General features: G+C 53.9%; 1 protein-coding gene across 1 annotated transcript; it reads right to left on the bottom strand.

Moving 5' to 3' along the window:
- Positions 1-3,261: 3,261 nt before the first annotated feature.
- EEF1A2 (eukaryotic translation elongation factor 1 alpha 2) lies at positions 3,262-17,868 on the bottom strand. Its single transcript, XM_074888235.1, has 8 exons — positions 17,717-17,868; positions 16,083-16,305; positions 12,091-12,270; positions 10,714-11,010; positions 6,409-6,559; positions 4,720-4,976; positions 4,399-4,633; positions 3,262-3,682 (listed from the first exon to the last, which is right to left on the bottom strand). The coding sequence occupies exons 2-8, from the start codon at positions 16,224-16,226 to the stop codon at positions 3,555-3,557; spliced, it is 1,392 nt and encodes a 463-aa protein (XP_074744336.1). The 5' UTR covers positions 16,227-16,305; positions 17,717-17,868; the 3' UTR covers positions 3,262-3,554.
- Between the last annotated feature and the right edge of the window lie 514 nt (positions 17,869-18,382).

Here is an 18,382-nt window from a genome sequence, read left to right as displayed (position 1 = left end):
ATGCTTGGGAGGATGCTCCTATTCGTGGGGTCTTCCCCTCTCCATCAGGAAACCACACTGAGGCAGCAGTGCTATACGCAGGGTGTTCTTGCATCGTAGAGATGATGTCCCTCTTGGGAAATGGATGCTGGTCCACACCCAGCCCCCTCACACCTCCCTCTCCTTCCCTCTTCTCCCAGCTCCATTGGTTTCTCAAACAACCTCCCGAAGAGCTGATACGCAGCAGTACAGGAGAGCCAGCCCTGATGCTTTTTGACTTTCCTACAACCTCTAGTAATTTTCTCCCCATGAGCTTTAAATTTCAGGTAATACAATCACATTTGCAAACTCTGGTCCCCAAAGAAATGACAATAAGCACTTTACAGCTCCTGAGGCTGTACCTTTTGCTTCGCTATGGATGCGCTGCCTGCCAGGGCCAGGCTTTGCAGAGGTGGGACTTGGGGCTGAATTTCCTCTCCTTGGCAGCTGCTCCAGGAGGACTTTGTCCCTCTTTCCACGAGATGGCATCGCTGAGACTGTTACGGAGGGGAAGCATCCACCACGACGCCCACAGGGAGGACAGTGATGAAAAATTACTCAAAAAAAAAAAAAAAAAAGTGCTAGGAAAAAATGCCTCTGAGTTCTCAGTTGTGAGGTCCCAGCACACCTGGCCATGGCAGGGAGTAATCGGAGGAGAAGTCAGTGTTTTAAAATGCATCTCACCAGCACAGCCCTATATACCACCTGCCACGGGCCACGCAACACCCACCTGCTTTCACACGGTGCTGATGGCTCTCAAATCAACTTGAGTTCGCTATAGGGTTTGCCAAAAGCCATCTGTGGCCCAGTTCAGGGTTATCTTGGGTTGCTTACAATTTTGGTAGCACCCCAAAATGGGTCACCCACCCCATTGTTCCCAGAGTGCCTCTGAGCCTGGCAGGGTCAGATGACAACTTGCACGTGGCAGGTCATTGATCTGGTCCCAAAACCCAGATCCACAATGAGTCTTCAGACCCAAGGTTTGGGTAGAGGCAGGTCATGGCTTCATTTGTTTTTGATTTGAGATCCCTAGAAATTCAGCATACTTGATTTTCTTTTCCTGAACCTCATGCTTTGAAGTGGATCTGAATTAGACCATTTCTGTTTATTCTGGCTCCCTACAGAGCCTGACCCAAACCTCCCAAAATGGGGGATGCTGCAGCTGCAGACATCTCACTTCAGGCCCTGCCTCTTCTTTCTGATCCTGCAGATCACCTGGGGTACCAACAGCACTGAAATCAGGCTGAAAATTTGGACCTGCTGTGAGCCATGAGCAAGTTTGAGTTAAATCCTCTGGGGTTTATATTTTTCCTTTTCTGCAGCTACACTGTTAATTACCGCACCGCTTGTGCATCGCTCCCAGAGCATCTTTCACAGCTCCCCTGGCATATTTCTATGGAAACGTAGCTGTGGTTTTGTCAAACTTGTTTTTGCTTTTAAAATAGCTATAGAGGACCAGGTGCAGACTTCACGCCTGCTCTTCTCTGTCCCTCATCTGACCCCAGGGTTTTCCCCACTCCTGCTGTGCCAGGGACTGGCTTCCATTGGGGACCGGAGAGCTGGAGGTTCCCGAACGGCATGGGAGGGATGTTCCCACAGGAATTCCTGTTCCTGCTGCTTTGAAGGATAGAGTTAAAACATGCACATGATGATGTTCTCCTGCCCTGCTTGGAAATACCCAGGAAGGGGCACAAGTCTGCTGTGCTGGCTCAAGGACAACATGTCTCAGGAGCTGGGAAATGCAGAAGGAACTGGAAGATGAGATTAAACTATCAGTGGGAAAACAGCCTTCTCCCGCGGTTGTGCTGTGCCTGGAGGGATCCCCAGGTCCCTTTCCAATTTGTGGCTTGCCGAGAGAACCCAAATGCTGCAAAGACCTCGGGCATCAAATCAATTTCTACGGATGAAGCTGGTGGCTGCTGGGGGGGGTGAAGAGGGGCAAGGAGCCTTGGTGGCCTGTGCACACCATTTCGGGGAACGTGGCTCAGTGAGCCGGTACGTGTCCATCTGCTGTCAGACACCGGGACAGGGGATGGGGACGGTGTTGGGGGAGCAGGAGGTGGCTTCATGCTGTGCCCTCTGTAATTTAGCTTGGCGTCCTCAGCTCCTTGAGGTTCTGCCTGGGGGCACTTAGTGCTGTGGAGCGTTAGATGTTAATTAGGATCATTAAGGGCTCCTGCAATACCAACAGTAATGATATTTGTGCCTCTGAGCTCTCCTGGGAAGGACCTCGCATGATGCCCGTGCACAGCATCTGCTCCTGGCACCGTGGCTTCTCCTAAAAGCTGAGTCATGAGCACAGACAGCCTCAGGATGCCCAGCACGCTGCTAACACCTCCTTCAGGGAGCAAAAGTCCCTTGGAAATGTCCCCGGAGTGCTGCAGTGGGGTGGGAGCCGCACCCTCACACCTCCTCCCTCCATCTCCCTGCCCCGTCATACCACCTCCCTCTCCTCCCCGAGCTCAGTGCTCCCACCCTTTCCCCCTCAAAGCTCCTGGCTGTTGCATTTTGGTCAGTCCCACCCACTCGGCAACCACAACCCTTTGGACTGGGGCAGCTGCTACTGGGTGGGGTGGGGAGAGGCGCACACCTCACCCCGGGCTGCGAGCTTGCAGTGGGAGCCAGGAGACCGTCCTGGGTGAAGTCCGTGAGTTTTGGGGCTTCTTGGGCGTCCTGAGTCAGGTCTGGGCTCCAGCACACAGCTTCAACTGGGGAGAAACGTTCCTGTCATGCTGTTTGGAAAGGGCTGGGGAATCCGCCTAGAAAAGGCAGCTTTGGCCACTTCTCCCAAAATGATGGGGTATTATAAAGAATAAAAGGGATGCTGCTAACCCTTCCAGGAGGCATGGGGTATGCTATTTTGTTTCTTTAAATGGCATAACTTTAGGAGGTTAACTTAAGCTTATTTTGCATGGAAAAAATTACAGTAAAGGCCGTGATAATTGATATTAGAGGGTTGAGCAGGTGAGGGAGAATATAAAAACCCAGGCTGCCGTAAAAGCAGCCCCTGCTTTAGGCTGGGGGAACCAAACCAGACACCTGCATCAGTCGAGGGGCAAGATCTGGGGAAGGGCTGGGTGCTGGGTGACACCCTGAATATGGGTGCCAAGCTCTCCTCCTTCCTCTAAATTTCCATCCCAGCCCTGCCTGTGCCTGTCCCCACCCTCCGCTCTAAGTGGGACTACACAAAACCCACCAAACGCAGCCCCTCTCAATGACAGACACACACGCAGAGCTCCACACTTTTTGGGTTGGTTGGTTTGTTTTGATTTTTTTGATTTTTTTGTTTGGGTTTTTTTTTTTTTTTTCCACTGTGGATGTTATACCAGTTTTATTGGTAAAATTAACATGAAGCCTCACAAACGCTGGAACATGCTTTTCCTTTTAAAGAATTTCCACTGGACCTTAATGGTGAGCATCCAGTCGTTGACATATAAACTCTTACAAGCTGATGTGCACACATGCGCCCGGGGGAGACGGTGGCAGCGTCCTGGTGTCAGGGATGGTTTCTGCGCGATGCACTGGGAGCCCACGATTCATTTGCCAGCCTTCTGGGCCTTCTGGGCAGACTTGGTGACTTTACCAGCCCCACCGCTTTTCTTCTCCACGTTCTTGATGACGCCCACGGCCACGGTCTGTCGCATGTCACGGACAGCGAAGCGGCCTGGGGGAGGGAGAGGGGGAGGATGTGAGTGAAACGTGGCCGCTTTGCCTTCCCTGAGGCTGAGCTCTTTGGGTGGGTGCTGGTGGGATCTACACCCACCACTCGTGGTGCCATGTCTTACCCCTGTCCTCAGAGCAGGTTCCTGCAGGAACAAGCCCCGAGCCATCAACCCTTGCTCTGACCACCGAGCTAGCCCTGATGCTCCTCTCTTGTTTAAATGACGTTTTATTAAACTTCAGTCACACCTGCTCTCCGCAAGCTGGCGGCATTACTAAAGCTTCCAGATGTGCAACATCATCCAAGGAAAGCACAGCACTTCCCTGCATTAAAAGGTGAGCTCTGCTGAGCAAACTTCCCTCTTTCTTCCCCTGATCAGTTGTGCTTTAGGGGAAGCTGAAAAACCTTTCTGCATTCAGAAACTACCAGGGTTTAGTAACCTTGAAGGAAAGGTCCTGTTGCTCCCAGAGGGAAAACCCAGCCCTGCCTTTGGAAACCCAGCTCAGCCGAGAGCCTGTCCCACCCCACCAGCCCTAATGTTGTTCATGCATCAGTTTTGCAGAACCAGCACACGGGGGAGCAATAAAAAGTCCTCAACTCCCTCTCCAGTCTAACTGGTGGGGGATACTGGGAGAGGCTCAGCACGGCTGGTGTGAGCTCTACACCCATAGAGCCTTCATGCTCCTCTGCAGGAGACCTCCAAAGAGCTGTTCCCTTACCAAGGGGTGGGTACTGGGAGAAGCTCTCCACACACATCGGCTTGCCAGGGATCATCTCCACGATGGCTGCGTCGCCCGATTTCAGGGACTTGGGGTTGTCCTCCAGCTTCTTGCCAGAGCGCCGGTCGATCTTCTCCTTCAGCTCGGCAAACTTGCAGGCGATGTGTGCGGTGTGGCAGTCGATGACGGGCGAGTAGCCGGCGCTGATCTGGCCGGGGTGGTTCAGGATGATCACCTGGGGGACAGAGCGATGTCAGGGCAAGGTTGGGAACCAGCAGACAGTGGCAAACCGTGTCTGGTGGCACCACCAGCTCTGCTGACCTGAGATGTGAACTGTGCTGCCTCCTGCGGCGGGTCCGACTTGCTGTCCCCGCAGACGTTCCCACGGCGGATGTCCTTGACGGAGACATTCTTCACGTTGAAGCCGACGTTGTCCCCAGGCAGAGCCTCGCTCAGGGCCTCGTGGTGCATCTCCACGGACTTCACCTCAGTGGTGATGTTCACAGGTGCAAAGGTGACCACCATGCCGGGCCGCAGGATGCCGGTCTCCACCCGGCCCACGGGGACAGTGCCGATCCCTGTGGAAAGTACAGAGCAGAGCAAAATGTAACCTGCTTGGCATATCCCTGGGCCAGAGTCTGGCTGCAGCAAAAGCAAGATATCTCCAGCAGTTTTCAGCAAAGACCACATTTGCTTCTTGCCCCAAAAAACCCAGTCTTTAGCTGCAAGATCAATATTAGAGTCTTCAAAAATACCATGAGTCCATCCTTTAATCCTGATGTTTTGCAAAAATGGAGTAACACCATAATCAGAAGGCCCTGAGCAACCCACGTGCTCTGAAAGTTCTTCCTTTGTAGCAGCTCTGGCATGTCCTGCATGGAGGACTGGGCACATCACAGCTCCACATCCCTGATGGCCACACCATCAGCATGGGACAAGGCCCAGCTGTGCCAGGGAACGAGGCTGGTAAATTAAACAAAGGCGACCTTTTACATCCTGTGTCATCAGGAGACTTCGGGAAAAATCACCTTTGGAGGCAGGTGAAGAATCATTAAGAGAAACGACCTTGAAAAGAGGTTGGGGAGGTTGGCTGGGCCCATATGCTCCTTCACACCCATTTCTGCTTCTTCTGCCTCCCCCCTTCCCACGGTGTTTTTGCTCTCTAAGGACCTGCCTAATGGTAAAACCGTATCTGCCTTTCCCGGAGCTGAGCTAGGGGAGGACACAGACCTGCTCGCTGTCGTCCATCTCCATCGCAAACAAAAGACTGCACTAAAAAGCCTGCTAAAACCCATGTTCAATCCCTGCCTGGTTTCTGCAGCGCATGTATCCTTGGAAAAGTGTGGAAAAGGGCTGGAAATGGCAGTGCCTGCCTGATCCAGCAGCCGGGGAGTCAGCAGGGCTGCCCGCTGCTGCCAGCAGGTCAGAGAGCTCACAGGATATTTATAGCTCGGAAAAGTGTCCCCATCACTGCTCCAGAGGGGTGGTCTGGCATCTGGCCGATGCACTCCCTACATGGCTGGCGCCACGGTCCAGCTCAGCGGACGGAGGTGCTGGTGATGGACACCAGCATTTGGGAAGCACGGGCAGACCGTGGCCAAGCCACCCTGCACCAGCCTCACCAGTGGCCCTCCCCGCTGGCCTTGTCCCTCATCAGTGCCCCAGCACGTTTTTGCTGCCTCCCACTTGCCCCGCCAGCCGTCACCTCTGGGACACCCAAATTTGTAGCCATTTTGGCATCACATGTTCCCTGGGGAGACCTCACAAACCTGCTGCCCCTCCCCAGTCCCTGGGCACCTTTGGGCATGTCTACCTCTATCCCAGACAGCCCAGTCTCAAACGGGGTCTTTGCCCTGGAGCTACCACCCCTCTCCCCAGCATTATCTTGAGTTTGAAGAGTCCAATCCCTCCAGTTTCCCAATACCTGGAAATGTCATTCCCAAATTCCCCTGGAACAAAGACTCCAGTTAAAGTAGAGGGAAGAGGGACAGTGGCAAGGCTTTTGCTCACCTCCAATCTTGTAGACATCCTGGAGGGGCAGGCGCAGGGGTTTATCTGTGGGGCGGGTCGGGGGCAGGATGGTGTCCAGGGCCTCCAAGAGGGACACCCCACTGGCGTTGCCTTCCTTGCGCTCCACCTTCCAGCCTTTGAACCAAGGCATCTGGAAACAGAGCAGCAACAACATGTCCTGAGTATTCCTGTCCTCAGCATCCAGAGGTGATCCCAGAGAGATGTCCCACCAGGACAACCTTCATGGAGTCAGGCCAGCCACATCCTGGCTTTACCTGGGGAGCTCTTTCCACTTCACCATCCCTGAAGGCTTCTCTGCACCCCCTTGATCAATCTCCCCCCTCTCTAGAAACATGCAAAACATCCATTAACAGGCAAAAAATGTTGGAAGTGGTTAAAACCAGCAAACTCACAGCCCCCCTTCCCAACACCAACCCATGGGTGCTGCACCAGCTGCCTGGATCCTGCAGCAACAATGGCTTCAGCACAAGGACCACAGGGTCTCCAGCCAAGTCCCACTACAAAGCACCCAACCTTCAGTCCTGGGAACCAAGTTTCTTCAAGGTGAGCCCCAGACAGATGTTCCTTCCTGCTTGCTCCTGCTATCACCCCTCCTGGGTTTAGATTTTAAGCCCTGGCTTGGGAGGATGATGGAAACCTTGCACTTGCACTGGGGATGCTAAGGGGCAGGATCGTTTTTCACAGAAGCTCTCTGCTCCTGCCCTAAATTGGACTCCTGACTGCCCTAAAACTGGCCAGAAAAGAGGCAGAGAGGGAGGAAAATGTGCTCAGCAGAGGCCATGATTTGATGTGGGGAACCATAGTGCTTTTTGGGGTGATGCTGCACGTCTGGAAGCTGTAGCAACACCTGGGGCTTGCCGAAAAGAAAAATTCAGCCCTGGGTCTGAAACAACCCTGATACAACAAACTGAGATCAGAGCCTGCAAGGTCATTCCCCCTTCCTCTGCACGGAGAGGTTTAGACAATATTTTCCCATTTAGATGTAAAACACTGTCCATGTGCCCCAGCTCCATCGCACACGTTATGGATGTGGCTTTCCCCTTAGGCACCAACACCAGTGGCAAAGTGCACTGGGTATGGGGCTGGGGCTAGAGGTGAAACAGGACCCCGAAAGTGCCCCCAGGTTCACGGCCATCCCTGGAGGACACAGCTATGCCAAGGCTGGTTTCCCATCCTTCAATCTGCACTGCTTTCGGGAAGGAGAAGGGGAAAGAGCTGGGTCCAGCCAGGGAATTCAGCCTACATCGAATGTGTTGAGGTCACCCTCCATCCGAGGGCCATGTCTGACACCAATTGTCTTCCTTGGTGACAGTGGGAGGAGGAGCCTGGGGACACTTATTCAGAAGGATCCTTCCCAGAGCACTGCAGCTATCACTACACAGCTGGCCCCAGCGCCAGGCTGACAGCTTGGTGAAATGATAAATCCATCCAGGCGGTGACGGAGCTGCATGTGATGCGCAGGATGACTCAGACCTTCCCTCCAGCCCAAAACACCGGGCAGGCGCCCGTGTGAGCAGCTGCCCCGGCAGCCGCCTGCCCATGGGCTTTGCTCTCGAGGGTGACAGCCACCCCTGTGCCCGCAGCTCCCGTCCCTCCGCCCTTGCACGGCTTGGGGACATGGAGAAACGGCAACCTCTGCCCCGTGACGCCTGGCTGTCAGAGCTGTCCCTTTTCCTTTCAATGCTTTCTCCAGAAAACTTCTGACATCCCAAGAATCAGATAAAGATGAACTTTGGCACCTTCTGGGAGCAAATCCACTCAGCAAAACCTCAGCATGGCCCCAGGATGAGAAGCATTTGCAAGTGCTGCCTCCTAGGGCCACCCAAGTAAAACCTCTCTTATGTATTCCCCGAATTTGCTTCCCAGAGAGCAATTCCTATCCCACCACTCCTATGGCAAAAGCAGGATCTAACTAAACCCCTCAGCCAGACAAACTGCAGGCTCAAGCCCCCATAAAGAAGCAGCTGAGACCCAAGTCCTTTGCAGCCCCAAGTGCATTTTACAGAGCAGTGACCCTTCTCTGATTTCACCCACCCCGTGAGCATCCCAATGCACCCACCCCAACACTGAGGCTGCAGCCCCAGCCCACCACGCTCCCTTGCACCGCAGACAGGGTGTATTTGGATTGCAGCATCCCACAGGGTGAAAGGCTCCCAAACCACATCGAATGGCCCAGTTCTGTTGGCTGCAGCCACAGAAAGCTGGCTCCACAGAAAACCCCATTTGCCAAAAAGCTCTCAAATGTCAAACTTTGATGCAAGAGCAGCCCAGACGTCATTTTTTGCAGTTGGCCTTGGGCTGCTGTGCAACAGGGACGTGGGCTGGAGTCTCCCACGCAGAGCTGGCTCCAGCCTGACGTACCACCCTACCTCCCCTTGCCTGGAGGTGACAGGAGCTGCAGGGACGTCACAGCTCTAATCCCCACTTTCTGATACGTCCCCTGACAGACAGACAAGTCACTTGACCACCTTGTTCTTCAGTGAAACCTTGCCAGAAATTGTGAGTGAAAAAAATCAATGCTTTTTTGGGTGAGGAACGAGAGGACATAGCTACACCAGCTTCCTGCTCGAGCTTTCCTAGATGGGAAGCAATATGGGGAAGAGGAGTCTGTCCAAAGCTGGTGTCCTGGCAAAGGCAGGACGGGGACCTCCTGGGGACCACAGCATGGGGAGGACCTTGCACCTTCTCCAGCAAAGCTCATGATAATCAGACCTCTGGCCAGGCTTCCTTCCCAATTCCCCAGCTCAGGCAGTTCCTGGGAACCCACCCAGGAGCCAGCTGCCTCTTTACGGCAGAGGGGCGAGTTATTTCAGCCCCTGCCTTCTCTTGGGCAGCACATCACACTGAGAGCAAGCTCTGAGACCCATCTGGAGGAAGGGGGCCAGCGAGCCCCATCCTGCTCTGTGCCTCCCCTCTGCAGCCTATTAATAGGAGAATTGTTCAGGATCATCTTCCCAGCCCAGCAGCTGCTGACATTTGGAGCCTGCCTGATTTGAGGCACCCAGGAACTATGTGGCTGGGTTTGGCATGGCCGTAGCTGACCTTTATCCCAGCTCTGCTCCGCAAGGGACAGGAATCTTCCAAGCACCCCAAAAATTCCTTCCTTCCAAGTCAGACTCAAGCGAGCTGCCCTTCCCGTGCAAGGCTGTAAGCTGTGTTTCAGATGGTGTGAGCTGCACTCCTCAAGCTCAGGCTCATGACCTCCCTCAACTGCTGTTAGACTCAGGCGTTGCCTCCCTTGTCATAGAGCCATGACGTGTAATCCACAGGTGAAGTCCTAAATCCCCCATAAGCATCAAATTTCCCATTGGTTTCACAAGAGATTGCTGGGGGTTTCTGGTCTGAGCAACTTGCTCAAGGTCACCCAGAAGCCACCAGGAGATCAGGGACCTTCCTCTGGCCAGAACTTTCCAGCCCATCACTTCTTTAGAAGATTAAGCTGCAGTAGCTTTTTCTCAAAAAAAAAACCCCAGCATTTGAGTAACATCTGTTATTGGCAGCCTGTCTGCCAAGAAGCCCCTGTCCTTCTTCAAGCTCTTCTTCCTCCCCTGCTGTCATATGAAATAATGGCAAGAGCCCACCCAGAGCACCCTGCCTTTGCGTCCCCACCATCCCCATCCCTGATGCACAGAGGGAGAGGCACTGTAAAAATCCAGTGGACTAGGGGCAGGCCCAAATGGATGCTCTAGGAAACCGTGGCTTTGGCATGGGAAACCTGGTACCTCCTCAAGAAAAAGCCACCTTAAGAAGTGAGATCCCAGCACAGGAACCAGAGGTGCGGCTGCCACAGTGGCATACGGCACCGATGGGAAATGGCACCCGATACCCAACACGAGGAAGCCCAGCCGTGTGGCAGGAGCTCTTCCAAGCTTGCAACCAGATCATGTTATTTGCCTTAGAAAACAATGCCCTAAAAACACACATGATGTTCCTGCTGAGAGCGACAATTGCTGCGGATGGCTCTAACGTCACCACGGGTCTGATGATGCGAAACCTTCAAATCCCAGAAGCAAAGCCATAAAGATCATCTCCTGAAGATGCTCATGTTTAGCTGCTGGGGTGTCTGGCCACGGTTCAGCAGCCAGCGTGCCTGTGAACAGTGGACCCATTCATCCTGGCTCAGCGCAATCAGAGCTACGTGACAAACACATCTATGGCTAGCGACACGGGCCGTTACACACAACGGGTGCATGAGATGTGCCCGCGGTTTTCAGAGCGCAGGGGTCAGCTTCAGCTTGGATCAGGATAGTCAGGGGGGAAAAATCTATCACAACGCACACTTACATTGGGAGAGGGCTCCAGCATGTTGTCTCCATGCCAGCCCGAGATGGGCACGAAGGGAACTGTGGCTGGGTTGTAGCCGATCTTCTTGATGTAGGCGCTGACCTCCTTGACAATCTCATCGTAGCGTTTCTCACTGTACGGGGGCTCTGTGGAATCCATCTTGTTGATGCCCACGATGAGCTGCTTCACCCCCAGGGTGTAAGCCAGCAGGGCGTGCTCACGGGTCTGCCCGTTCTTGGAGATGCCGGCTTCAAATTCACCGACGCCGGCAGCAACGATCAAGACGGCGCAGTCAGCCTGGGAGGAGAAAGCTAATGAATTGCTTCTGCCCCCAGAGAGCACTGCTGCTGGGGACACCTCTGAGAGCTGTCAGTAAGACCCAGATGAACACTACTCATGGCTTGGACAGACTCCCTGCCAGCTGCTACCTATAACCCTGCTGATCTACCTCAAAACTGACCCAACCATGTTATTTCAGACTTGCCAACTGTGCGTGGTTTTGCAACGTGGGTTGGAAACCAGGGTGGGTCCCTCCAGGTTGCATGACTCTAACCAGGACCTTGATCCTCCAGGGATGCACAGACAAGGCCTTATCCAAAACCCTACTGAAGTCTTGCAAATAGTTTCTCTGGGTGACAGGTGAGACTCCAGCCATGGAAACTGTGTTCCCCAGATTACTTCTGTACCCAGAGCCCACAGCAGAAGCTGCCTGGGTTTGACAGAAGGCCATGACCAGCCCAACTAGCATCGCAGTGGGAATCTCACTGGGCACGCACTGAGGCTCATCCAGCACCCATCAACCACAGAGAGATGCAGGAATGTCCTGCAGTGCAACGAGGGGAAACCAGCCTACCCTGAAAGGGAAGACCATTGAGTTTGGCAACATGTTGTGGTTTATGGGACAAAGACAGCTGTTTCAAGAAAAAGGAAGGAGAAAAGATCCATGGAGCCTCCCTTTAGTCAATAAAGCCTAAGGGATTGTTGGCAGTTTCTTGTATACCTCAGTTGGATGAGGCTAAAATAACGTGGAGATATTCTCACCAAAGGCCTATAGCTCATAGCATCCCACCTCCCAGAGAGGCCATACTCATCCCCACCTCCTCCAAGTAGGGGAAATTGGGTGGAGAAACTACCTCTTTGTGCCCAAGGAGGCCCTTTCTCCCAGATGCCCAGGGAGGTGCAGGACCATGGCGTGCTGGGTCCCCTGGTGTTACCCAGCCTCTGGTGTTGACCTTGCTCAACGTTCTTTGATGTCTGCTGTCTCAACTACCCACCTCCAAAAGGACTCTAATAGCACCCACGTGACCCTGGGCTTGTCAGCAAGTCTCAGCCTCCCATCTCCAGCAGCCCTCCCACCCCCTGGCCACCATTTCTCACCTGGGAGGTCCCAGTGATCATGTTCTTGATGAAGTCTCTGTGGCCAGGTGCATCAATGATGGTGATGTAGTACTTGGTGGTCTCAAACTTCCACAGAGAGATGTCAATGGTGATGCCACGCTCACGCTCGGCCTTCAGCTTGTCCAGCACCCAGGCGTATTTGAAGGACCCCTTCCCCATCTGGCCAAAACAAAGGCAAGAGCCGGTGAGAGACACAAGCCCAGAGCACTGGTGCTGGCAACCCACCCTCAAGGGCACATCCCAAGCTCACATAGGCAGAGGGTCACATTGCAAACATTGATAGCAAAGTTCCCTACATTCAGTGGCAGTCATGATCTATTTACTAACAAATACCAGTGAAAGGAGATATTGTTCTCAATGTGTTCCTCAACAGGATGGAGGAGAGGCTGGAAGATCTGCAAAGTGAATCTGTGAGTGGGGTGGGATGGGCAGGAGCTGGAGCCAGTGACCCATGAGGGTCTCCTCCATAAAACACCATGGTCCTGCACTGCTGCTGGGCAATCATGCTGCTACAGAGCTACACAGCGATGGTGGGAAGCTGCTTCTTGTTGATTTTAATCTATTAACCGAACTGGTGAGACAGCTGGTTAGTGGGAAAGGGCATTGCTGCATGAGTGAGCCCATAACTGACAGGGGTGTAGGAGGGGAATGGGTTAAAAGAAAATGAAATGCAAGATGGTTGCTATGAGCAGAATAGAAACGTGATTGATTTTTGCCACAGAGTGTGCAAATTCACACGAAAAGCTACTGTGAGCTGCAGCCAGACCAACTGTTGTTGCCAAATGGCCAAAATCTCAGCCAACATTGTAATGCATAAAATCATGCAGGGTGAGATTAGCTACAGTAAATCTCTCTGTCCTGTGATAAAGCACATTCCTTGGTAAAACCACAATGTCACTTCTGAACTGCTTTCTCCTTTGGGCCAGTGTCCTTTGACGTCGTGCCATCAGGGACAGCCGGACTCTCCCTCCAGCAGAGCTGGTGCTCCCAGTCTAAGCTGGGATCCTGCCAACGTGGAGATGGGGCAGGACAAGACCAGCCCTTGCTGACCCCACAGTGTGCCGGGGCAGCCTGGGGAGCCTGGCTGAAGCAAAGGGTTAATGGGCATTGCTCATCTCGGCCTCAGATGCAAGGGTTTTTTTAAGATGGAAAATGGAATTTAGGTCATTTGCAGATGATTTAATGGCCTCCTACCACTGTGCAGGGACAGAGCTGCAATACCCCGCTCCATCCATCCATCCCGGCGTTCCCTGCAACCGCGGCTTCTTCTGGAGTATCAATGAGTAAAATTCATTCTGGCCAATTACAAATCACCGGTCCAGAGGGAAGCGCTGTGGAGCGAACGCTTCAGTGATGCTCCTCACCAAGAAGGCCAACGCAGCACCACATCTGACCCTGTCCTGCCCACACCGTGCCCGGGGGCTGGGCTGGCCCTGGCTCCCGCGCTCCAGCCCCATGCCCGGGCAGCGCAAGGAATTAACGGTACTGGCCCGTTTATGTAACTGCTGAGCGCTGCGATGACTTTGCAGCTTGCTCTGGAGGATTACAGGCAAAATCCTAAAGCCAGGGGCAAGCCTCCCCCTCCTCAGAGGGGACACCGGGTCGGAAGGGTGATGCTGCATCCCCGCCGGGCAGCTGGGAGCTCTCGTGCCTGCAGGAAGGGCAGTCAGGGGGGTGTGTGGAAAAATCCAGAATCAAATCTCTGCTCCTAAGCATCCTCCTGGCATCAGGCTTAGTGAGGGGGCAGAGCAGGAGCTCGGAGGTTAACTCTTTCCAGCATGTACATCGAACCCTTCTCTTGCCAGGGGAAAAGGGAGGGGGTGGTTAGGGTGTGCTCATTTACTGCTGGAAATGGCAGATACACCAAGGAAGGGTGTGTTTTGTGCAATGCATTAATCATGGGGAGTTCGGGGGCAGGCGCTCAATCAGCACATCCCACAGCCTTTCACCCATCGACAGCCTATTCCTTCACTTCTGGATGGGGAAACTGAGGCACAGAGCAGACCCCTGGCTCTGCCGCAGGAGCTGAGTGGGGATCAGCACCTTATCCCAGACAACCACGTCCACGCACACAAACAGCTGGTCATCTCGTGTGAACCCCCCCCCCCCGCCCAGAACTTGGCATCATACGTAACTTGAAGACAAATGAGATTCTTTATTTAGCAAACAGTTTCCCTCCTTTCACGGGGTATATTCAGTTACCCAGAGCTGTTGTTGGAAAAAAAACAGGGTATTATCTAGCATCGCACAATACCTTCCCTGTTCAGTGCCAGAAACAGCCTGATTTTCCTTGATCGAACCCCAGTGGAGGGACAGCTTTCTATTTGGAGACCACAAATACTGATTTTTTTTTTTTTTTCCCAGATAGAACAACTCTTCTTTTGGAGATACTGTTACTTCTGCCCTCGAGTCAAAAGCAAAAACAAAAAAAAAAAAAAAAGAAAAAAGAAAAATCCTTGCTTTTTTCTCTTAAAAAAATATCAGACCCTGGGCTTTTTTTGTTGGCTTTTTGGGTGCATGCAGGCCTCCATTTCCTGCGAATGCCACCTAATGGAAGAAAACCCTTCCCCAGCCCTGCATCAGAAAATGGAGTCTGTAAGCTCAGTCAATAGGCTATTAATAGCAGCTTCCAGTCCCCGCGTATTCTGGCAAGTCAGTGAAAGTGTCTGTTCAATTAAAATAGCCGCAATCAGATCTACGATAACCTAATCACACCATATCCGATCTGTAGGTAAAGGGGGGAAATATATGGGGGGGTATCAGCGATCATTTTAAGACAGGGGGGAGAGAGATCATTTTGTAGGAAGGAAGAAGCTCTTTGCTTAAAAGCTGGAAAAAAGGGCTGACAGTGAGGCAGGAAAACGGGTGGTTTAGCTCGGATTGCTATCAGCAAATTCAAAGGGTTAAGACAGACAGACAGACAGCAAAAAACATTTAATCAAGAGTGGCAGCTCTGCAAACTTTTTTTTTTTTTTTTCATTGAAATGTGGGATCTTGTCCAGGAAAAAAAAAAAAAAAAAAAGAAAAATCGAGGGATATCTGCATTAAAGATTCCTGGAATGATGACGACAAGCCATCTTCTGAGAGACCAGATCTGCCCTGTCAATAACACAGCCAGGCTTTTCCTGGCTCACCCACCTCTCTAGAATTTACCATCATTAATTTCTGAGAGCTTCCAATTCATGTTTTTCTTCCCAAGACTATTTCTTCCTCTTTAATCTCTGTGTTTGCCACATTACAGGTACTGGGTGGTGCTTTACTGTGTGACAGCCTGCTAAGCGCACGTACTATTGAATTGCTATAAATGCCAACGTGATAAGAGTTAAACAAAAGAATTTAACTTAAATGCTTGTGCTTTGTGCCAGCTTTTCTCTATTAAAAGCTACCCATCAAGCTACACATCAGACCACCGGCCTGAGAAAAATGGGAGTGGGGTTTTTTAACCAACTGGATCAAACGAGTGGTCCAGCTGATGCTGCACCTTGTCCCCAGCAGGCACTGGAAGTAGATGCTTCAGAGTGAAATTCAGAGAGTCCTGCACTAGGCAGTGAGGGATTATCAGGTTTTTCTCCTCACGCACAATATTTAGAAGGAATTTCATGCCCTGAAGCATCATGGTTTGTGGCTCTTCCAGAATCCTGGTGATTACTGCTGGTTCCCTCACCCATCTTGCAGACCTCGCTGTGCCCCTGCCCTCATTAACAGCCCGCGGCAGGGAGTCCCCCAGCTCTGGAGAAGAGGGTGGCGAGCGCCCAACTGGCCTATTTTCCCAAGGCCAGAGAAGTCGGGAAGACCCAGGGGTGCAGAAGGAAAAAAATAGATGGGAACAAAGGGAGAAAGAGAAGGTACGAGAAGGGCAGCGCCAGGAAAAGGGGAATATTGCCCGTGGGACGCTTGTGGGGCACCAGCATGGAGCATCCCTGCGGGTGGGAGTGTGGGGTGGGGGGCACGCTGAGGGATGGGCTCCTCACCTCGGCAGCCTCCTTCTCAAATTTCTCAATGGTCCTTTTGTCAATGCCCCCGCATTTGTAGATGAGGTGCCCGGTGGTGGTGGATTTCCCAGAGTCCACATGCCCAATAACGACGATGTTGATATGCGTCTTCTCCTTCCCCATGCTGGTGGGCTACGCGGGGCTGGCCGGGGCGGGCGGCGGCGGGGAGGGCTGTGGGAATGCAGCTGCGTTTTTGGGGAGGCTGCAGGGGAAAGAGGCACATCAAAAAGAGGCCCCCCGTGACAGCACCCTCCTCCCAGCCCATTGGGGACGGCTCTGCTCCCCTCACCCCATCTTCCTGCTGGACCACGTACCCCAACCCGGCCGGGGGTGCCCAGCCTCGTCTGGCAGCTCTGCCCACGCTGGGACAGAGCCAGCCCACGCCCGGAGGAGACCAGCCGGGTTATTTCTGGCCGCCACGTACAGCCTCCAAGTCTCAGCAAGATGCCACGTTTTTTCGGCATCTTGCCCTCCACCGCCCTCCCGGAGACCCCCAGTTCCCAGGGCTACGTCATCGGTGCCTCGAAGGTGCCCTTCCTCCCTGGAAAACCTTCCTCCCGCTCAGGGCTGCTACTGCTGGCTTCTCGGTCTTTCCAAACCCGAGGGTATCATCTCCTCCATGTTCTGGGTGCCCTGGGAGGAGCCGTGGGTGCCCTCGCCACTCCCAAGCCGTGCACGGTTCGGGTGACAACATGGTGTCCGCAAAATGGGACGGACAAAAATAACCCTCGTCCGCTCCCCCCGAGCGGGGCTGCAAATAGCGGGGCTGCCGAAAGCTCGGCGGTGCAGGCTGAGCCCGCAGTGGGAGGGGGGGGGTTCATTATATTTTGCTGCCATGAATCTGAATGAAAAGAGGGAAGAGGCTAAAAACGCAAATGGATATATCTGGGGAGCTGTTCTGGCATCTCCCAGCGTTACCATGGCTCTGCAGCTGCTACACAAACCCGGCACAATTAGGAGCTTTAATCTGACGTCTAATAAAATCCAATTTTACGAATCTGCCCATAAAAGTAAAGGAGGTCAGGAGGAGTTTGCTGCTCTAACAGCGATCCAGTCATGCGGGCAATAATATTCCCGGCGAGAAGCCTCCCTGGGCAGCAGGAGCCGTGACCTGCCCCGTCCCCCCCTGCCCTTGAACAGCTCCAGCCTGGATCTGGCCATTTTGAGATGCCCGCAGCGCCCAGCCCGGGGTGCGGGTCCCTCTCCCCAAAGCGCACCCCCAGCACCCAGGGTGGGAGACGTGGGGTCGCTTTGGAAACTGGGGATTTATTTTATTTATCCTCCCCCAACCAAGGAGCTAAAGGCTTTTTTTTTTTTTGGGGGGGGGGGGGGGCGGGGGGGGGGGAAGCGGGTTATTTCCCACCTGCGGGAAGAGGCACCTGCGGGATGAAGGAATGGCCCAGCCCCATCCTCCCCCTCCCTCCCCGGGGGTACCCCCCACCCCAGGGACCACCAGCACCCCACGCACATACAGCACACAGAGATGGGGGGGTGTGCACACTGAACCCCCGCAGCCCCTGGCGCAGGGACCCCTCCCCAAAGCCCGGTCCCCCCCGGTGCGGAGCGGCCCCATCCCGGCGCGGCACGGCCCGGGGGGGCCCCGGAGCTCTTACCGGAGCGGCGGTCGGGGCGGCAGAGGCTGCCAGCTTGGGCTCCGGCGGCTTTATCTCCCCGGGAGGGGCCCACCTATTGACGGCGGCAGCGCAATGCAGCGACCCCCCCGCACTACGGCAATGCGGTACCGGGCGGGGGAGGAGGAGGAGGAGGCGCGCTGGGGGGAGGAGGAGGAGGAGGAGGAGGAGGAGGAGGAGGGAGGGAGCAGGGCGAGGCGGGGGGTGGGGGGGCGGGGGGGAGATGGGGACGGGGCTGGGAGGGAGGGAAGGTGGAGGGATGGGAGAAATGGAGAAGTGGAAGGATGGGAAGGAGGTGGAAGGATGGGCGGTAAAGGGATGGGAGGAAGATGGAGGGATGGGAGAAATGGAGAGGTGGGGGAGAGATGGAGGGATGGGGAGATGGAAGGATGGAAGACAGAGGTTGGAGGGAGACAGCAGGATGGAAGATGGAGGGATGGGAGGAAGGTGGAAGGATAAAAGATGGAGAGATGGGAGATGAGGCATGAGAGGGAAATGGAGGGACAGGGGAGATGGAGAGATTGGAGATGGAGGGATGAGAGGAAGATGGAGGGATAGGGGGAGATGCTTTGGCAGACAGGGAAAATGATGGCAGTGCTGGTCCAGGGGGAGTGGTGGAGATGGAGGCCAAGTGGGGCTTGGACCCCC

This window comes from Strix uralensis, chromosome 18, assembly GCF_047716275.1.
Source record: "Strix uralensis isolate ZFMK-TIS-50842 chromosome 18, bStrUra1, whole genome shotgun sequence".
In the NCBI taxonomy this organism is placed as follows: domain Eukaryota; kingdom Metazoa; phylum Chordata; class Aves; order Strigiformes; family Strigidae; genus Strix; species Strix uralensis.
Note: the sequence above shows the minus strand (reverse complement) of the source record. Positions and strands in the feature narration are given on the sequence as shown.

Excerpts from the sequence above, each read along its gene's own strand:
- EEF1A2 (XM_074888235.1), bottom strand. The coding sequence starts at position 16,226 with ATGGGGAAGGAGAAGACGCATATCAACATCGTCGTTATTGGGCATGTG. Across the intron at positions 11,011-12,090 it reads TGATCACTGGGACCTCCCAG|GCTGACTGCGCCGTCTTGAT; the intron begins GTGAGAAATGGT and ends TTCTCCTCCCAG. Across the intron at positions 6,560-10,713 it reads TGCTGGAGCCCTCTCCCAAT|ATGCCTTGGTTCAAAGGCTG; the intron begins GTAAGTGTGCGT and ends CTCTGTTTCCAG.